We start from the raw sequence: 21,211 nt of genomic DNA on the forward strand, positions 1-21,211 counted from the left end.
TCTATTCCCTGGTCCATGTGTTCCCATGCATGTTTCCACTCCCTTGTTGTCTTTGCCAACTTTCGCGTTCAGATCTCCCATGACTACTAGTATATCTCCTTTGTTCACCTTTCCGATAGTATCTGTTAATTTTTGGTAGAAATTTTCTTTCTCATCTTCTGCGCTTACCTCTGTCGGTGCGTAACATTGAATAATGGTTATCTTTCTTATTTGAGAATTGAATTGTGTTACTATTAGTCTGTCTGATATAGGATGGCATTTTATTAGCCCTCTTTTTGCCTCTTTACTTAGAAGTATCCCAACTCCATTCCTCCTGTCTTCTTTTATATCGTTTCCTGAGTGTAATAGCACTCCTCCGTTTGATATTGTTGTCTCTCCTTGCCCAGGCCATCTTATTTCAGATAGCCCCATAATGTGTATCCTTAATTCTTCCATTTCTTTTACTATTTGCGCTAGTCTTGACGCTTCATACATGGTCCTGACGTTCCAAGCTCCGATTCTGTAACGTTTCTTGAGATAAAAGGTATTATTGGGTTTGTTTTGCTTCGCTTCAGTTTCATTGATTTTAGAGTTTAAGGTGAGTGAGTAATCAGCTCTCTGCACCCGAGAGTCCGTTTCTTCTTGTGTTTCCTGATTGTCTTCTTCATTTTGCCAATAATCTGTTTTATTTTTGTATGATTTTTGCATTCAATCTGATAATTCATTTTCTTCTTCGTTTTTCCAATTTCTTTGCCTAATCGTTATCATAGTTCTGGGTTTCGTTTCGGCCTTTAGTTTTTTAACTTGTTTGCCTCTGTGAGTTTCTGGGACATATGATCCCACTTCATTTTCTTCCCGTTCACTTCTAATTTCTGATAACCCACTTTTACGATAGCACCTTTTTTATTTTCTTCTCTCCCTATATCTCTTATATTTTTCTGGATTTTTTGTTCGTTTCTTGTAAGTTCCGAGTCTATGAAAATGTCTTTCCCCTTTAGCTTTGCTTTTCCTTGGAGTATCTTTATTTTGTCATTCCATTCTACCATTTCGACTATGCATCTATCTTGTCCTATCTTCTGCGCTCTACGTATCTTTGTTTTCAAAAGGAGTTCGGTCTGAAACATTTTTTCCAAAGCTTCTTCGAGTGTATCTTCATTGTCGGTATTCGTTGTAAGTCCAGTTATTGTTAGGTTGTTTCGAATTTTTTGTTTTTCCATCCTTTCCATCTTGTCCTCCACTTCCTTTATTTTGTTATGTAGTGCTTCTTTTTCTCTCCTCCATTCTTCCTTCATTTGGGTGATTTCCTTCGCCATGCTTTTCATTTCCTCTCGGTTCTTCTGCAGCTCTTCTTTGGTGTCCTTTATGTCCTCTCTCATTTCCCTGATGTCATTTTTAATTTCTCTCTTTATTTGTGCCATATCCTCATGTAAGTCTTTTTTAAGATCGCGCAGCATTTGTTTGATTTCATCCATGCTGGATTCTGGCTGTTTTACCTTTTCTTTATGTTGAGGTGATCTGGCTACTAATTTGCTTTCTCTGAGAAATTCCTGCTCTTCTTGTGACGAGTTATGCTCGTTCCTACCCCTCTTCATGTACTAGTAAAATACCTAATTAAATGAAGAGAAGAAATGCCAAAATACTAAAACATGGAAAAACAGATTTGTTTATTTATTAATTTGTTAATTTATTATTATTAATTATTAAGCAGGCCCTGTATCTGGTTAGCAATGTTTGTCTATATTTCTAACTTCTTCTTAGCCGCTTCGTAAATTAGGTACTTTTTTCTACAAGTTAATCGCAAATTAATTACTTTTATCTAAAAGTTTTTTTACACTTCGCAAGCGATAAGGTCCCTTCTCCGGTCGACCCGGCGGAAGAAAAAAGACCTTCTTTTGCGCTTTTATTTATATATGAAATTGAAATTATCAAAATTGTTGCTTACTTACATATAGATTTTTAATGCACATAATCTAAGGCGTTTACCACTCACAAACTAAGAGATGATGTTGTTTAGATTTTCGGATTTGTATTTCCTACGTAATTTACACTTTAAATCAGAGCGATTTTACTTCGAACTTTCCGTTTCACTGCCAGTGCCGGACTCCCAAGAGGGTAACGACGTAGAGCCAAATGAAAATTATCTAAGGATAAACGAGGAAATTCCAACTAAAAAAGAAATAGCTGAAGCAATCCGGCACCTGAGGAACAACAAAGCAGCGGGAATGGACGATATCCCAGCAGAACTGTGGAAAGCGAACACTGAGAGAACCGTGGACCTAATAGCATCATTATTAGCAGATGTATGGACTGAAGAAATCCTACCTAAGGAATGGAATAATGGAATTATAGTCAAGCTTCCAAAAAAGGGGACGCACAGCTATATGAAAACTGAAGAGGAATAACGCTGTTATGTTCCATAAATAAAATATTAGCATTAATTGTTCATCAAAGAATCAACAATATAATAGACAAAACTCTCAGAAAAGAACAAGCGAGTTTCAGAAGGGGAAGATCCTGTATAGACCAAATTTCGACGGCAAGAATCATCATAGACGAAACTATAGAGAAGAACGCAGCCTTGATAATGGCCTTTATAGACTTTGCTAAAACCTTCGACAGCATAAAACATACAGCCCTGTGGAAAATCTTAAGATTAAGTAGATTACCTCCAAAGATCATTGGAATAATCAAAATGATGTATCAGCAAACAACATGTCAGGTATTGCATAAAGGGCAAATGACAGATAAAATACCAATTGAAGTAGGTTTAAAACAAGGTTGCATACTGTCACCTTTGCTCTTCAATATATGTCTTAATTATATACTGGAAAAAACAATTAAAAGAAAAAATGGGATACCTTGGAACTACCTTCAGAACAAGAAACTAGCAGATATGGAATACGCAGATGATATCTGTTGCGTAGCGAACACAATAGATGATATCAAGGGCATGTTAAGGAAGCTAGAGGTGAAATCGGCAGAAGTGGGTCTTAAAATCAACACGAACAAGACAGTAGAGATGAGAATAGGAGTAACTAACTGTGACAAACTATACATCAACCAACAAGAAATAAAACAGGTTCAAGAGTTTTGCTACCTAGGCAGTATAATCAGTGCAAAAGGTGGAGCTCAAACAGATATTAAACAAAGAATACGAAAAGCACAACAAGCCTTTGGAATCCTGGCAAATATATGGAGATCAACACAGATCAGCCAAAATACTAAAATAAGACTATATAATAGTAACGTGAAAACTGTGCCACTTTATGGGAGTGAAACATGGGCAATAACTGACGGAAATGTAAATAAAATCCAAGTTTTTGTAAATAGATGTCTACGTAAAATTCTAAAGGTATACTGACCCAATATCATAACAAATGTAGCACTATGGAAAAAAACCAAACAAGAACCCATCAGAATAACAATAAAGAGGAAAAAATGGAACTGGCTGGGACACACACTGAGGAAAGAAAATGCAGACATAACAAAACAGGCACTCAAATGGAATGCAGTAGGACGAAGAAGCAGAGGACGCCCGACCAAAACATGGAGGAGTACCATTGAAGGAGACCACAAAAGTATAAAGAAAACCTGGGGAGAAATAGCGACCATGGCCAGAAATAGAGGAGAATGGAGAAGCTTCGTGGATGCCCTATGCTCCTTCACGGAGTAACAGGATTGGATATATATTTGATCATCATGACTGACAACAGTAACATTTCTCGCACCGCAGTCCCCGTATCTCATATCGAGAATGAACCCGAAGTAGAACCTTATAAACTATCCGAAATATTTTCGATCGTACCCGAATTTGAAGGCGATCAAATATTCTTACAAACTTTTTTAAATGCCTGTGATTATGCCTATAATATGTCTACGCGTGAACAAAAACAACTACATATTAGTAATACACATAAAAAATAAACTTCGCGGAAGAGCAGCACAGCTCATAAGCTCTAGAAATCCCTTATCGTATCTAGAAATCAAGCAACTTCTTAATTCCCACTTTGGAGACACTAGAGACCTATCTTCTCTCATACAAGATTTACAGAGAGTCAAACAACTTCCAAATGAATCGGCTGTTACATTCCTCAATCGCGTCCAAGTCCTTAATGCAAAAATGCATGCCAATATCCAGAAATATCACCTCTCTCCTGAAGAGAAACAAGCCCAAATCGTACTAATCGAGTCAATGGCGCTCAATACCTTATTGACCGGCCTAGATCCAAAAATTGCACATATTGTTCGTGCTAGTAATCCGAAAGACCTTCTTCAAGCTCAGGTCCGCATCAGACGAGAGCTACAATTATCCTATTTCGAAATACAGAAAACCAATCGCCCCAATTCTCATAGACCCAATCAAAATAATCAACCCATTAGAAGACCAAACTTTCAACCACCTAGATGCACATTTTGTGGACGTATGGGCCACTCTAACAACGAATGTCGTTCTAGACAAAATTCTCAAAATAATTCCCAGAATTTTAACGATACTCGAAATTTCAGTAGCTATCAAAACTTCAATAATGCCCAAAATAATGGCTTTCAGAGGCAAAACTTCAGCCCGAATAATAACTATCAAAACACTAGACCTAACGACCAACAAAGACCTCAGTTCAACCAAAATAACCCACAAATACGCCCTTCTGTAATTCATAAGAACCCAAATTTTTCAAGCGATAGACAGAGAGCTCATTTAGTTAACTATGAAACTGACTATGTTAATGATTATACCTCAGATCCAATTGAAAGCTATCAGTATGACAATTTTTCCGATAATAATTATCCACCTCCTGATTTCTACCATTCATTCGATGAATCGATCGATTTAATTGATAGCGAAGACTATCAGGATTTTCTCACAGTCCCAAATCAAAACCACCCACCAAACAATGCCATTTCAATGAGCGAACCAATGTCTCAAATAGAAAATCAGATCCAAACTCTAAATTTGGATATGAACCCGTCTCTGAATTTTTCAGATCAGGAATTTCTGTGAGATCTCATGCTGTAAACTCAAAAAATCGTTATTATATAACAGATACATCAAACAAATTTAAACTACTTATCGATACCGGTGCTGGTATCTCCATCTTTAAAGAAAATACCGCGAAAATTTTTTCAAACCGCGTTTTCCCGAAAATGTTACCATACAAGGTATTACTGACCAAAAACTTCTAATCACCGAATCAACTTTAGTCCCGTTCCAAATGGGAAACCCCCATTAGATATTCATCTATGATTTAGATATTGATTTTGATGGAATCTTAGGTCTCGATTTTTTTGAACATTACGAATGTTCAATAGACATCAAGAACAAAAAATTAATCACGAATTTTAAAACATTACCTCTCTACAAAGTAAAAACTGATCCCCCTAACAATCATTCTCCTAATCAAATACAAAATCAAATTAACATAGATCCCAGAACCGAGCAAATATTTACGTTAACGTGTCATCTGTCAAATACAGATGCAATTCTGTACAAAAAAGACAATGACAAAGTCCATACCCCAACGCGTTAGTACCCGCGAATAAAAAAGAAGAATTTCTGTCATTCATAGTAAACACAAAAACAGCCCCCAAAATTATCGATTTTTCCTATACCGAAATTGAACCATCTTCGAACCACCCTATCCTAAATTTTCAGTCAAACGATAACGCAAATTTTTGCACTGATAAAATTGACCGAAACAACAACATCAAATCTCGACTTCGAACAGATCATATTAACAAGGAAGAACGAGAACTAGTAACAAATCTTTGCTTAATATATGAAAACAAGATAGCCCATCAATATGAAAATTTCGATGAACATTCTTTCAATGTTTTGCTTTACGCAGTTATTTGTTACAATATAAAGGCGGATATACATATGCGCTCTGCTCGGTGTGCGAGCCGCTCGCGCGCAGCGTATTCGTCAGATTAGTACGTGTTTTCAAGTGACGCACAAACAACACGCACACGGCGCACCACGATCTAAATTCTGTCGGTTTTTCAACAAACGCTTTGATGGTTCGCAATACGTATTTGGACGGGTTTGCGAGTGGTTTGTTGGTTTTGGCGCGCATGAGTTGAATATTTGTTAGTAATGGAAGGGTCGGAACTGTCGGAAGGAAATATCTAACTTATTGATGTTTACCGTGGAAAATTCTTAATTTGGGGGTTCCTCATTAAAGAACCATTTAATTTAAAGAAACAACTTAAATCCGATCTGAACGGAAATAGAAGCTGAAATAAAATAATGTACATGCGGACCTTTTTAAAAAATGTCAGTTCATTGTTGTACTAAAAATAACGTGTATTAAAAATAAGATTTACTATTTTATTTGGGCATAAGCCACAATTCAAGTTTGAAATCAAGTTTACTTGACCTTTCGACTTTCACTTCGGAAATAGTTATCAATATCAAAAAAACATTCATAAGCAGATATATATTATGTGTCACCGGAAAGCGAAATAGGTAACGCACGACTTGGAGAACCTAAAGTTTTCTAACTTCGTGTCTGGTGAAGCAACGCAGTTGAAACAAGCGGATATATTATAATTGTGTCACTGGAAAGCGAAAAAGGTAAGGCACAACTTGGAAGACCCAATAGTTTTCTAACTTCGCTTCTGGTGAAGCAACGGAGTTGGAACAAGTAGATATGTTATAATTGTGTCGTCGGAAAGCGAAAAAGGTAATGCATATCTTGAAAGAGCCTATAGTTTCCTAACTTCGCTTCTGGTGAAGCAACTGAGTTGGAACAAGCAGATATATTATAATTGGGTCACCGGAAAGCCAAAAAGGTAACGCACAACTTGGAAGACCCAATAGTTTTCTAACTTCGCTTCTGGTGAAGCAACGGAGTTTTAACAAGCAGATATATTATAATTGGGTCACCGAAAAGCCAAAAAGGTAACGCACAACTTGGAAGACCCAATAGTTTTCTAACTCCGCTTCTGGTGAAGCAAGGCAGTTGAAACAAGCGGATATATTATAATTGTGTCACCGGAAAGCGAAAAAGGTAACGCACAACTTTGAAGAACCTATAGTTTCCTAACTTCGCTTCTGGTGAAGCAACGGAGTTGGAACAAGTAGATATGTTATAATTGTGTCGTCGGAAAGCGAAAAAGGTAACGCACATCTTGGAAGAGCCTATACTTTCCTAACTTCGCTTCTGGTGAAGCAACTGAGTTGGAACAAGCAGATATATTATAATTGGGTCAACGGAAAGCCAAAAAGGTAACGCACAACTTGGAAGAATCAATAGTTTTCTAACTTCGCTTCTGGTGAAGCAACGGAGTTGGAACAAGCAGATATATTATAGTTGGGTCATCGGAAAGCCAAAAAGGTAACGCACAATTTGGAAGACCCAATAGTTTTCTAACTTCGCTTCTAGTGAAGCAACGGAGTTGGAACAAGCAGATATATTATAATTGGGTCACCGGAAAACGAAAAAGGTAACGCACAACTTGGAAGAGCCTATAGTTTCCTAACTTCGCTTCTGGTGAAGCAACGGAGTTGGAACAAGTAGATATGTTATAATTGTGTCGTCGGAAAGCGAAAAAGGTAACGCACATCTTGGAAGAGCCTATAGTTTCCTAACTTCGCTTCTGGTGAAGCAACTGAGTTGGAACAAGCAGATATATTATAATTGGATCACCGGAAAGCCAAAAAGGTAACGCACAACTTGGAAGACCCAATAGTTTTCTAACTTCGCTTCTGGTGAAGCAACGGGCAAAGTTAACACAGGGCTTGGAAGAACCTATAGTTCTCTAATTTCGTTTCTAGTGAAGTTACGCAGTTGAAACAAGCAGATACATTACAATTGTGTCACCGGAAAACGAAAAAGGTAACGCATGACTTGGAAGTACCTACAATTCTCTAATTTTGTTCCTGGTTGTAGGAACAAGCAGATATATTATGGTAGGGGAGCAAAGTATGCTAAATGTGCAGTCACTCGAGCGCTTTGGGGACCTATTGGGTTGTGATTATTAGGTCCTAAAACCAAAAAAGTTAAGTAAAATTTTCCATTTTAGTGGGGACTTCCCATTTTGTAATTTAACTTTCCATTTTCCAAACAATCCAAATCTGCAATAAGAAACGGGGTCTACCATTTAAGATTTTAAAGTAACCCCCACCTCACCTCCGTGGGGGGTCGTGTTTGGAACCATTCGATAGATTTTTCAAAAATATTGATAAGTATTTTGCAGTTTTTCGATATGATGATTATTTTGCGATAGATCGCGGGATTTGTATTTAAAATTTTAAATTTACCCCCACCCCTCTCCTTGGGGTTCAAGTTTAGTATTTTTCGATAAATTTTTGAAAAATATTGAACACGTAGTTTTTAGTTTTTCAATCTGACGTTCATTTCGCGAAATATTCGCTTTTTTTTGTGAAAATTTTTGACTCACCCATTTCCGTACGCCCCGCTCAAATCGTCATATTTTTGAAATATAGACTCTTTTGCATGTACCTAACTTACCTTATCTTAATCTGACAATTTCGAGTATTTTTAAGGATAGATTTTTTTTCGGGCCCCCCTGAACGAACTCCCCTGTGTTAAGAGCCAATATATGGTGGAGGTACATCTGCAGGGTACCACGTTTCTCCCCATATGATAATCTGACGCGCTCGAGTAACTGAAAAAATCCCCGCATGGGCTCCCCTACCATTATATTTGTGTTGCCCGGAAGCGAAAAAGGTAGGTCCCGAAATGTTCCCAAACTGTGGCTTATTCCACATAAAATAGTAAATTGCATAAGATGACACAAGAAAATAGTTTCAGAACAATACCAAAATAAGATGTAGTAGAAGTACAGGACAGAGACATGATTATCTACAATTACTAAACGTTCGTAAGTTTCCTCTGGATCGTCAAAATGAAAAATTTTAACGAACAATAACCGCGCCACGAACGCGCGGCGCACACACGGCGCGGAATCCGCGGCGCGGATATCTGTTTCCGCCTTAACCTTAGAGTATGGAAAATTTTTTACCCTCTCCCTGAAGTGATCGCAACGAGAACGAAACTGAAGCCAAAACCAAGTTAGAACCAAACACGAGTGCCAGTGGCGTATCGCGTAGGCCAGAAGAAACTATATAAAACTACATAATTAAATAATATTGCTCGTAGGTTTAGTTCAATTTTTTATTTTTATTAATTACACAATATTATGCATGGCTTACATAGAAAGATTGAAACAAATAACAGTGTTTTAGTATGTTGAACTTTTATACCCACTCAAAATAAAACAGGATTAGGAATTAGGGGATGTGACGAAAGCAAACTTTTTGAAATTATTGATTTATGATAGATATCTTTATTTCACATAGGTCGCAAAATTTCGGCTCCAATACTATATTTAAATAGGATTTATTTTTTCGAATTCTGAGAAAAAAGTTACAGGGGTGAAAAACTAAGAGACAATTTAGTGTGATTTTTATTTTCAAAGATCTCATTCAAAAGAAACTTTTTATTTATTCTGAGGGACTTTCAGCCCTCGGTAATAATTTAGTCTTTCATTCTGCGTTTAAATTTTTCAAAAATATTACTTTTTTCAGTATAGGGCTTTTCATTCACAGTCATTTGTTTCGAGCTTCTGTCATGTGTCACATAATATTAATATATCTACGTCATACGTTATTGGTATATAACAATGATACAAACTAGAGACGTATGACGTAGATATATTAATATTATGTGACACATGACAGAAGCTCGAAACAAATGGCAATCGATGAACAGCCCTATAGGGCTTTTCATTCCCAGTCATTTGTTTAGAGCTTCTGTCATGTGTCACATAATATTAATATATCTACGTCATAGGTTATTGGTATATAACAATGATACAAACTAGAGACGTATGACGTAGATATATTAATATTATGTGACACATGACACAAGCTCGAAACAAATGGCAATTGATGAAAAGCCCTATAGGGCTTTTCATTCACAGTCATTTGTTTCGAGCTTCTGTCATGTGTCACATAATATTAATATATCTACGACATACTTTATTGGTATATAACAATAATACAAACCAAAGACGTATGACGTAGATATATTAATATTATGTGACACATGACAGAAGCTCGAAACAAATGACAATCTATGAAAAGCCCTATTGGAAAAAAATGAACACCATGTCAGTGGTAATATTTTCCAAATTGAATATTCGCTATCTTTGTCGTACAACGCACTCAGTCGAACAGAATGTGCTGACAAGACAGCGGCAATTTTAGATATTTGACACGGCTTTAGGAATAATAATAACATTTGATCCAAAATTATTGTCACCATAGGTGGCTCTCAACGACAGAGATAGATAGATATACAGCGCATGTCTGTTCTTAATTCAGATATACTACTTTCCAGTTTACGTCAACTTTGCAGTGCACTTCAACTTAACAAGAAAAGTTAGGTTATGTAGAGATGTTGGTGGTGGACATATACAGTTTGATTTTATTTATTATTGTTACTTATAATTGTGTTAATTCTTTTTATTTTAGATTAAAGTTCTGTGTTAAAGGCTTTGAATGATTTTTTATGTTTTATAACGTTAATCAAAATTAATTTATAAAAATTCGGATTAAAACAAGACATACATAATTTTTTGCACGGCTAGCTTTGTTCCAATAATTGTGTATCGCTCGTTATCTTGAGTTGTTTATTAAATAATATTGATAGTGTATTGGCTAAAGAATTTAAGACGTGAAATTAATAAAAAGTTATTTATCGTTTATTACTTATGGAAGATCTCAAGCAGAGACTACACCAGGATATATATTGTGATATAAACATTTTGTTGTTAAAGATATTCAAAATTTATCTAAGCGTTCCATAGTAACAATATATTATTAAAAAAATCACTTTTCCTCTTTTCTCGATTAAGTATTATCTTTTATGGCATAGTATATAAATTATTATAATCACTGAATACATAGTTAGTGAAAAATTATCATATTAATTAATTGAATTAATAATTTAAGCGATGATACAAGTAACAGTTATCCAAGAACATTCAAAAGTCATCTCAAGTTAATGGTGACAATGTCATTGTCAAGTAATGTTTATGTACGTATCCATACAAGTGAAAACTTTACTACTCGTACATATAATTTGCCGTGTAAAAAAAGGAAAAGTAGAGATAGCCGTAAAATATTTGCGCCTGTGCTCTTAAATAATTTTTTTACATATAAACAAAATAAAATCAAGCAATAAAATGTTTAACAACAAAAAAAGTCAATAATATGTAATAACAATATACGCTATTAATTCCATTTTCGAAGTTGCCACAATATATTTTATAATTTCATTTATTTCGTACCGTTTCGTACCTACACCACTGGTAAAATGGTGATTTTTTATGTTACTTTTAATTTTACATGTAAATTTTTCTCATTTTATAACTTAACCATGTAATTTTAATTATGTAATAAGGTACATTGAAGTGTTAATTTTCAAATTATTAACCATTTAAGAGGCAATATCTAAGAATATAGGAGTATTTATTGAATTTTCATCTACGCACACATAACAGAAATATTTATTTACCTGTAAAATGTAATTCGCACTTATTTCCTGCTGCTGTCGCTTTTACAACCGTAAGCCGAACACATCACCACTATAAAGAGTTAAAAAAAATTGCTAGTTTTCACTCAGAAATCGCACAAAAATCACTAATAAAACAAGTGATGTCAAATCTCAATGAGAACCAACCGTATTAAAATAAGGATTCACTTTCGTCCGAAGAACAGATTGCGTGTTAGATCTCCAGAGAGGGTAAAAATTTTTCCATACTCTACATTAACAGAAAACAAATCCCACGAATATACACCGCACAAACTCATTTTTGGATATACCTCTATTAGACCACCCGAAATATTTTATAATACAAAATCTCACGGATTTATACCGTACGAACTCCTGTTTGGATATACAGTGAAACCTCCGTTAACCAAAATAATTGGGGAAGGCTGTTTCGGATAACAAGAATTTCGGTTAAAAATAACATTGTTTTTTGTATTCTATAAGGGGATGAGGGTTTAGGGTGTGAGAGTTAGGATATATTATAGGGGTTTTGCTCGTACTCGAACTTCAGCTATAAATAATGGGAAGCACCTTGTACATCGGGGTTGAATAATAATAAGCACAAACTTTACTGTGAGCGGTATAATTACCGAAAGAAATAGAAACAAACTACATTATTAAAACTAATAGTTCAAATGGCTTGGAGTACAATCAGGCACTCTTGAAGCAGTCTCCGCCATGTCAGCTGTCAGCCGTCGGAAGAACCTACGTCACTCGGTCGGCAGGGTTGCCAAGTATAATTCTTGTTACATCCTCCCCCTTTGGATCAGACGTAGAATATGGCTGATACAAAACGGAATAACTGGTTATTAGCGAGGGCTTGGAACAGACCTCGGTCATCATACATGAGCATCTTGATAGCGCTTAGGAGGGCGCTTGGAACGTCTGGGTCTCTGTATGGAACAATCAATCTGCGTAGGCAACGAGGTACTACTGGAGTCGCTGGTTGTGGTTACAGGTACACCAGAACCTGTAGATTGCTGCGTTGTCTTAGGATGTCGTTTAGGGATAGCCCCTCTGCTTTTGGCTGCGACATCTTTCTGCAACGTGGTTGAAGGTCGACCTCTACTACGTAACTCATGTAGAGGAGTTACAGGCGAATCGGAATCATCTTCCACAAAAGGATGGAGAGCAGACACGTGGTATTTTCCGATCGATACATCTGGGTGCGTTAGAGTTGCTAACTCGTACGAGGTGGGAGAAAGTTGGTTAAGGATAAGGTATGGGCCATCGCGACGCGGCGCAAATTTAGAAGACAGTCCTGCATCACTTTTACTAAGGATGTGAGTCTTTACTAGAACTTTCTGTCCCTTGTTAAACACAACGGTTTCGCGAAAATGTTTATCTGCATACAATTTCGAAGAGTCTTGGCGTAACTCATTATTTTCTCGAGCACTTAATAAAATGTCAGTATGCCTGCGCAAGTAAGGTGTTATCTCGGGAATAACCGTTTCACTCGCGATAATAGCTCGTAAGTCTTTATGCACATCTGTGGGCGTACGTAGCTCACGCGCAAAGTTCAAATAGGCCGGGGAATAACCGGTAGCTAAATTTGGTACGGTATTCATAGAAAAACGTATACTGGGTAGCACTTCATCCCATTTAGTATGGTCCCTTTGAACTAAAATGGAAATCTGAATTTTAAGATCTCGATTTTTACGTTCCTCCGGATTTGAGGCAGGGTGATAAACAGGAATGAGTGATTGCTGAATACCTAGGCAGTATGTAAACTGCTGCATTATTTTACTAACGAATTGGGGTCCGTTGTCACTTATTATTCTACGAGGGGTGCCGTATCGTAAACATATTTCACTTATTAGTACCTTTGTGCACTCCTCCGCAGTAGCTTGTTTTAACGGGAATATTTCTATCCATTTCGTGGAAGTATCTTCCACTGCAAAAATCCATCTGTTTCCCTTTTCAGTCACAGGTAGTGGACCCACTAAATCAATTGCAACGCATTCAAAGCGTTGTGCCAACACAGGTGTTTGAATTAGACCTGCTGGTTTTAGATTCAAAGGTTTATACCTTTGGCAGTCGATGCATTTCTTTATATGCTTTACAACATCTCGCCTAATGGTAGGCCAGTAATAACGAAGAGCAATTCTTTGGATTGTCTTTTCGACACCATAATGTCCTGCAATGGGCATGTCGTGGCACTCTTTCAAAACCTCAGCTACTTTATTTTGAGGCACTACTAACTGAGCATCCTCACATTCAAGGTCCTGATTATACCGATACAAGACTCCTTGATTCATGACATATCCGCGATCAGTATATCGGTTGATGTCTACTAATTCAGGTTCTTCAGATTCAAGGCAATCAATAATTATTTTAAGCTGTGAATCAGTCAACTGTTCCTCTCTAAGTTTTTTATTGTTTATCGTTGGTACATCCATTGCGATAGTACAGAGGTCACAAATATCTTTCGTGTCTGGACCACAGATAGGCCTTGATAACATATCGGCGATTCGATTCGTCCGTCCAGGAACATATTCGATTCGTAAGTCGTAACTTTGCACTTCTAATGCCCATCTAGCAAGACGGCCAGTAGGAGATTTTAGTGACATCAACCATTTTAGCGGTTGATGATCTGTTTTGACAATAATAGGCGAACTTTCTATGTAACCCCGGAATTTATTAATTGCATATACTATAGCTAAAGCTTCTCGCTCTGTCGTACTATAGTTACGTTCAGCCGCTGTGAGTAAGCGACTTGCATACTCTATCGGCTTTTCATTTTCTTCCTCCCCCTGGAGGAGACATGCGCCAAGTGCATATGAACTTGCGTCTGTTTTAATTACAAAAGTATCTGTAAAAGTTGCTTGCTGCAGAATGGGAGCTTGCGTAAGCAATCTCTTAAGAGTTTCATAGGCCTGGTTTTGTGCCGGTCCCCAAACAAATGCTACATTCTTCTTAGTTAGATCCGAAAGAGGTTTGGATATACCTGCGAAGTTTGGCACAAAACGTCGAAACCAACTACAAGTTTGCAAAAATGACAAAACATGTTTAGCATTGCGTGGAATAGGCATTTCAGCAATTGTCGATATCTTCCCTGGATCAGGAGCGATCCCATTGGGCGTAAGAAGGTGCCCTAAATACTTTACTGAAGAGCGCACAAAAGTACATTTTGCTCTATTTACACACAGTTTGAATACTTGTAATCTTTGAAACACACTAGCTAGATAATTGATATGATTTTCAAATGAGCTAGATAAAATAATAATATCATCTAAATATGCCAAAATAGTAATACCTGGTAATCCGCTACGAAAACGGTCAATAAGCCTTTGAAAAGTAGCAGGCGCGTTTCGTAGACCAAAAGGCATACGATTAAATCTAAAAATACCAAAAGGGGTAATAAAAGAAGTTTTATCTCGATCTGATGGACGAACACTTATTTGATGGTAGCCGCTTTTCAGATCTAGTGTTGTCATAAATAGTGTCTGTGTGGTGGCATGCAACAGATCGTCCATCCTCGGTAGAGGATATCTATCTGGTACAGTTATTTCGTTGAGGCATCTGTAATCAACGCACATGCGAAAGGTACCGTCTTTTTTAGGAACGAGTACAGTTGGTGCAGCATAAGCTGAGTCGCTTTCATCAATGATTTCCATTTCCAATAAATGATGGATTTCATTTTTGAGTATCTCTGCTTTCTGAGGTGTTGTCCTATAGGGGGGCACAGCGATTGGAATATCACTGGTTAAATTAATACAATGCTCAGCAAATGGTGTAGGTTCATTATGTTCCATAAAAACGTCACCGTACTGATTTATCAAGCACTGTAAAGTACTACGCTCAGAAGTATTTAACTGTGAAGCTTCGTCCTGTCGTAGAGTAAGTTCAAGAAGATTAATTGAAGCATTGCAGGAGTTAGGTTCCCGTAATAGTTTATGTTGAATATCAGGAGAACCAGCAAATGAGAATTTCATTTGAGAGATATTAATAATAATATCAGCATTTTTTAAGAAGTCTATGCCAAGAAGAGTTTTAGCTGATGTGTGTTCAGGAAATGCCACAAAAGTTGTAGGTATGAATCTATCTAATAGGAGAACCAAACACTCAAAAATATGAGCTGTTACCGTGCGGCTTATACCGTCAGCAAGCACTAAACTCATTTCCTTGGAAATATAGTGTAGACCTTTGTTTAAAAAATGATTGTAAAGTCTAATTCCAGCTATAGTACATTTAGCTCCAGTATCAACATATGCGCAACCACTCAAACCTAAGACATTTATTGGTAAGAGGGGACGATTATTCAAATTGTTAGTTTCTGCTAAAAGAAGCTCTACAGAAGAAGCTGCTTCTGTGGTAACAGGGTTTACAGAAATTTTACAGTTAGGACAATTTGTGCGAACATAACCAGGAGTATTGCAACCGTAACAAACTACACTGGAAGAACGTTGAGAAGATACATTTGAAGTGCTAGGATTCGTATTTGGACGACTAGGAGATACAGAGGTGCTAACTGAATGATTAGAATTAGATTGTTTAAATTTTCTGCATTCCGGCTGAGCATGGCCAAAAATTTTACAAAATGTACACTTTGGTCTGAGTTTTGGTTTAACAGAATCCTTGTCTTCATTCGATTGAGGTTTTTGTCGACGATCAGAGTCGGTAGCAACTAAACCTTCCTTTAAGGATGCTTCGATTTCTCGAGATTCCCTTAAAAGTTCCTTAAAGTCTCGAAATTTATTCCTTGGTAACCTTTTTCGTATTTTACGCGCCATTAAGCCATAAACCATATCCAACTGAACCTCTTCGGTTAGGGTATAAGGTAATTGTGCGAGCAAAGCTCGAATACGAGAAACAAACAGTTCGGTAGGTTCCTTAGAATTTTGTTCACGCGAGAATAATTCTCGAAATATTAAATGAGGAGGAAGTTTTCTCGAATAGGCATCTCTCAAGGCTTGTACAGCGTCTGCCCATGTGAGAATGGTATTTTTGACACCTTGCCACCATGTAGCAGCACTAGCATTAAGAAGCATGGATAAACCACGAAGAGCATTTTCATCACTTATTTGGGAACAGTCCTTAAAAGTGATCACATTGTCGAGAAAAGCTTCAACATCAGCGTTAACAGTACCATCAAAGCGAGCAGTACATTTAACGAAGTTTCCTCCTGACGTATGTGTAGGAGTTCTATTAATGTCTCTGATTTGTACCAGAATATCTTCAGATACTTGTTTGTTAGAATTAGCAAGTACCGAAAGTAATGAATCAAATTGATCTTGTGACATTGTTACCATAGCGGGAGCAGAACATTCTCCTGCTGTAGGATTTTTTGAATTACCTTTTGACATTGTACAAAGTATAGCAGATAACCAAATATTACTAAATGTGTAACAGACACAGGCAATAAAAGTGATTTTATTGTAAAAATTAGATAGTTATATGTATATGCAATAAAAGTTATTTTATTGAGAAATCGTAATATAATTACATGCAATAAAGTTATTTTATTGAAAAAGTATATAATTATATGCAATAAAGTTATTTTATTGAAAAGTTATATAATTATATGCAATAAAGTTATTTTATTGAAAAGTTATACAATTATATGCAATAAAGTTATTTTATTGAAAAAGGTATATAATTATATGCAATAAAGTTATTTTATTGACAAAAAGTTATATAATTATATTTTAATTTAAAATCCGAGCAAATTCGGTAAAATTTTAAATTTGGCAACAAAATGTTGAAAAAATTTGAAGAGCTACGAAACAGTGTTAGACATAGGCAACACCGCGCAGAACGACAAGTAAGCGAACATCAATTCGAATAATCGAAATACGAAATCGATTCCCCGTACTCAGATCGTGCATGCAAAATCGATATATACCGGTGAAACATGAAAATCGGCGCAAAATACATGCCACGCCACGATATGAAAAAGTAGGGTTATTGATTTTAAAATACTACTTACAGCGAAATTCTGGTATTAAAAAGCACTTTAACACTTACGAAACAATGTCTATAATTCCTAGCCACAAAGTTGGGACGCCAATATAAGGGGATGAGGGTTTAGGGTGTGAGAGTTAGGATATATTATAGGGGTTTTGCTCGTACTCGAACTTCAGCTATAAATAATGGGAAGCACCTTGTACATCGGGGTTGAATAATAATAAGCACAAACTTTACTGTGAGCGGTATAATTACCGAAAGAAATAGAAACAAACTACATTATTAAAACTAATAGTTCAAATGGCTTGGAGTACAATCAGGCACTCTTGAAGCAGTCTCCGCCATGTCAGCTGTCAGCCGTCGGAAGAACCTACGTCACTCGGTCGGCAGGGTTGCCAAGTATAATTCTTGTTACAATTCTTCTTCTATCAAATTACATGGTATTGGCGAGATATAGCTGCAAAACATCGTTAAAAACACTCTAAACATGTTCATTTTCCTTAATTTTATTGCTTTTTTTTAAATTCATTGCTTTTTATTAACGAAATTATTGACACTGGCAGCCATTTAGGTTAAACGATGTTTCGTTTAAAAAGGTTTCGGTTAACGGAGGTTTTACTGTACTTCTGTTAGACCACCCGAAGTACCTTTTAATGTAAATTTGCTTATATCAAAGTACTTTAAGAACTTAAGTAATCCTAAAGACAAAACCCAAAATAAGTTTATTAGCCCTTTCGAAACTAAAGAAACTCGCGTACATAAATTCTGTTACTTTATTAAATACCAAATCCAATAGAACAATCAAAGTAAATTTTGATAAACTATCATGAATTCTCTCTCAAATTCCTTAGACTCATTTCAGTCATCCACTTCCAGTATAAGTTAACCCCAATCAACAACACTATTGGAATCTTCTTTCATGAAGAATTTATTTTATTTATTAAGCTCAAGAGCCCTTGAGTGCATAGAGCTGAGAAATTTAATTTTCCTCACAATTACTATTAAGTACAATATTACACTGTACTACTATAATATAGACAATATTACATTTATTTTTATTAAATATTTATACAATATACAAATTTTATATAGTCTGTCCATACATTTTTTCTTAACTACTTGTTTCCATTGTTTTCTGTCTAAAGCCTTTTCTTTCCAATTCTTGATATTTATTACTTTTTCGTAAGTCTTCATATACTGTGACATTTAATATCCTTCTTGGTCTATCTTTTCTTCTTGATGTATTGATTTTCGTGATAGTACCATTTTCAACATTCTTTCCTTTCCCATTCTTTCAATTTGTCCTAAATATCATATTCCATATGCTCTAATTTAAATAAATATTTTTGACTCGTTATTTAAGTCTCTTATTCTATACAAAAAAAAACAAATAGTCTGGCTCATCGACTAAGCCAAAGCCATTATAAAATAAAAAAAAGTCTCTTATTATTCTTTCTACTCTATCACTAATTTATTTTCACATCTTTGTATATCGCCCTTGTATTTTCTCTCCCATCTCTCTAAAAAGTCTATTTCTGATTTTTGTACCCATGTTTCACATGCGTATATAGCTGTATGCCTGATAACTGTTTTGTAGATTATAATTTTTGTTTTTCTTGGGACATATTCGAATTTCATTAATGATCGCAACACTCCATACTTATTGTTTCCTTTTGCTATTTATGTCTTTATCTTTCCTTCCCCGTGTCCCTTTTCACATAATTTCAGACTCACCTGAGTAAACTGGGAAACTCATTCGAACAGAAATTTTTTCATTCTATCTAAGGCGAAATTATCTTCTTTTTCTTTATGTATTTCTCCCATTATCATGCATTTTGTCTTTTCCTTATTTATTACTTATTTCCATATTTATTAGAAGACTAAATCTTTTACCCCTTTTCTTTTCTATTAATATAGTATTGTTCATTAATCCTTTTAGTTCTTTCTTACTTGTCATTAATAGTGTTAAATCTATGCATTGCCATACTTTGATGGCCATGTTAAAAGAAAATATTTCCTGCATCTTTATTTTACTTTTTGTGATTATTCCTTCTAGTATTAGATTAAAAAAAGAGTCATTGATAATTTGCACCCTTACTGTCATCCTTTGTTTGTTTCAAAATTGCTTGGTTTATGCCCCTTGTTTGCTATTTCGTTTATTTTGTTATCCATAGGCAGTTTTTTCCATCATGACGATTTAAATTAGTAGGCTTATCTCTTTCATTAGATCGTATATCTGTTGCCGCTTTACCTTATCTTAGTCGTACTTGAAAGTCAACGAACAGGACATAATACTGATGTTTATATTCGTAGCACGTAGTGTGGATTCCTTTTAGCGCAAACGTTTGGTCTGTCGTCGACCTATTACTTCTAAATTGTGCCTGATATTCGACCAATATCTTTTACTTGTATTAATTTCGTTTTCTTATGATAACTTGTGTCAAGATTTTCTAAATTAACTACTTCTAACGACGCGATACCTCTATAGTTGTCACATTTAATTTCGTCACATTTTTGTGTATGGGACATACTCCTACTATGGCCCACTCTGTTGACATTTTTTCCTTTTCCCATATGCTTTTATCAAGTTATGTATCTCTTTGGGTAGCCTTTTCTCTCCTACCTTTATCATTTTCGCCGATATTTCTGTTATTAGTTGAAATACTGATAAATTTTCTGCCGTTTTATTTTCGTTCAAATTTCCTAGACTTTTATTGTTTTCTCCCTTTATATCATTTGCTATTTCTTCCTTTGTAGAAGTTTTTATTACTATAAGGTCATATTCAATTTCATGGATTATTCTCCTTTCTTCTTCATTTTCGTATAGCAGTTGCGTAAAGTAAATTTGCCAATTTCTCATTAACTGCCTGGTTCATTTATTAATGTACCTACCTTCATCATTTTTCATAATATGGGATATTTTTCTTATATCCTCTTTCCATTGTTCTTGTTTCCTGGTAAAAGGATTTAATGCCTTTTGTTTGGAATCTTTCTTCGACCTCTTTTGAGTTCATCTTCATTGTATTTTTTTTGCCTTGCACATTATTTTAATCATTGTCCTCAATTCTCTGTATTCTTATCTACTACAGTCACTATTATTGATTACCTTTTTATTCTTATTTTTCTAATTGCTTCTACCATTTTTAGCATTTCTCCATCACATCATTCTTTTGTTTTTGTTTTCCATTTTTAACTATTAACTAATTAATTTAACTAAGATAACTTTACTAATGTTTAACGCTGCTTCCTGTATGTTTCCACTAAATCTTTTCAATCTCAAAATTTCAAACGACAAATGGACCCTCCTGGTATACAAAGACATGCTTCAATATTCAATCAGAGATGTTATCGACAAAAACGACAGAATATTAGACAATTTATTAGATACCACTAAATAAAATATACCTCGAATCATTCAAATCTGAAGTCCAAACTCACATAAGTCTCCTCAAACCTCTAGTTCCGTTAATCTTAAAAATACAAAAATAATGGCTGATACGAAACAATACGCTTTCCGAGAAAAACTTGAACTTATTAACGGTATAGGTTCAATATGGAAATCAATAACAATAACCGGAAACTTAGATTCGTCAGATGGCGAATATTTCAATGAATGTATAAATTTAATAAGATACCCCGCGATGAGTATCAAATCGAAAACCTATTAAAAATTCAAATATCGGTTACCACTTCTTTCATTAAGAGTTTCAACGCGACAATCCGAAAAATACAAATAGATGAGGAAA

The 21,211-nt window shown here is 35.6% G+C and overlaps 1 protein-coding gene across 1 annotated transcript; it reads right to left on the reverse strand.

Annotated features, from left to right (window-relative positions):
- Window positions 1-770: 770 nt before the first annotated feature.
- LOC126891434 (uncharacterized protein PF3D7_1120000-like) lies at window positions 771-1,571 on the reverse strand. The gene has a single exon (XM_050660610.1). The coding sequence runs from the start codon at window positions 1,569-1,571 to the stop codon at window positions 771-773; it is 801 nt and encodes a 266-aa protein (XP_050516567.1).
- Between the last annotated feature and the right edge of the window lie 19,640 nt (window positions 1,572-21,211).

Source organism: Diabrotica virgifera, chromosome 9, assembly GCF_917563875.1.
Source record: "Diabrotica virgifera virgifera chromosome 9, PGI_DIABVI_V3a".
Taxonomy (NCBI): Eukaryota; Metazoa; Arthropoda; class Insecta; order Coleoptera; family Chrysomelidae; genus Diabrotica; species Diabrotica virgifera.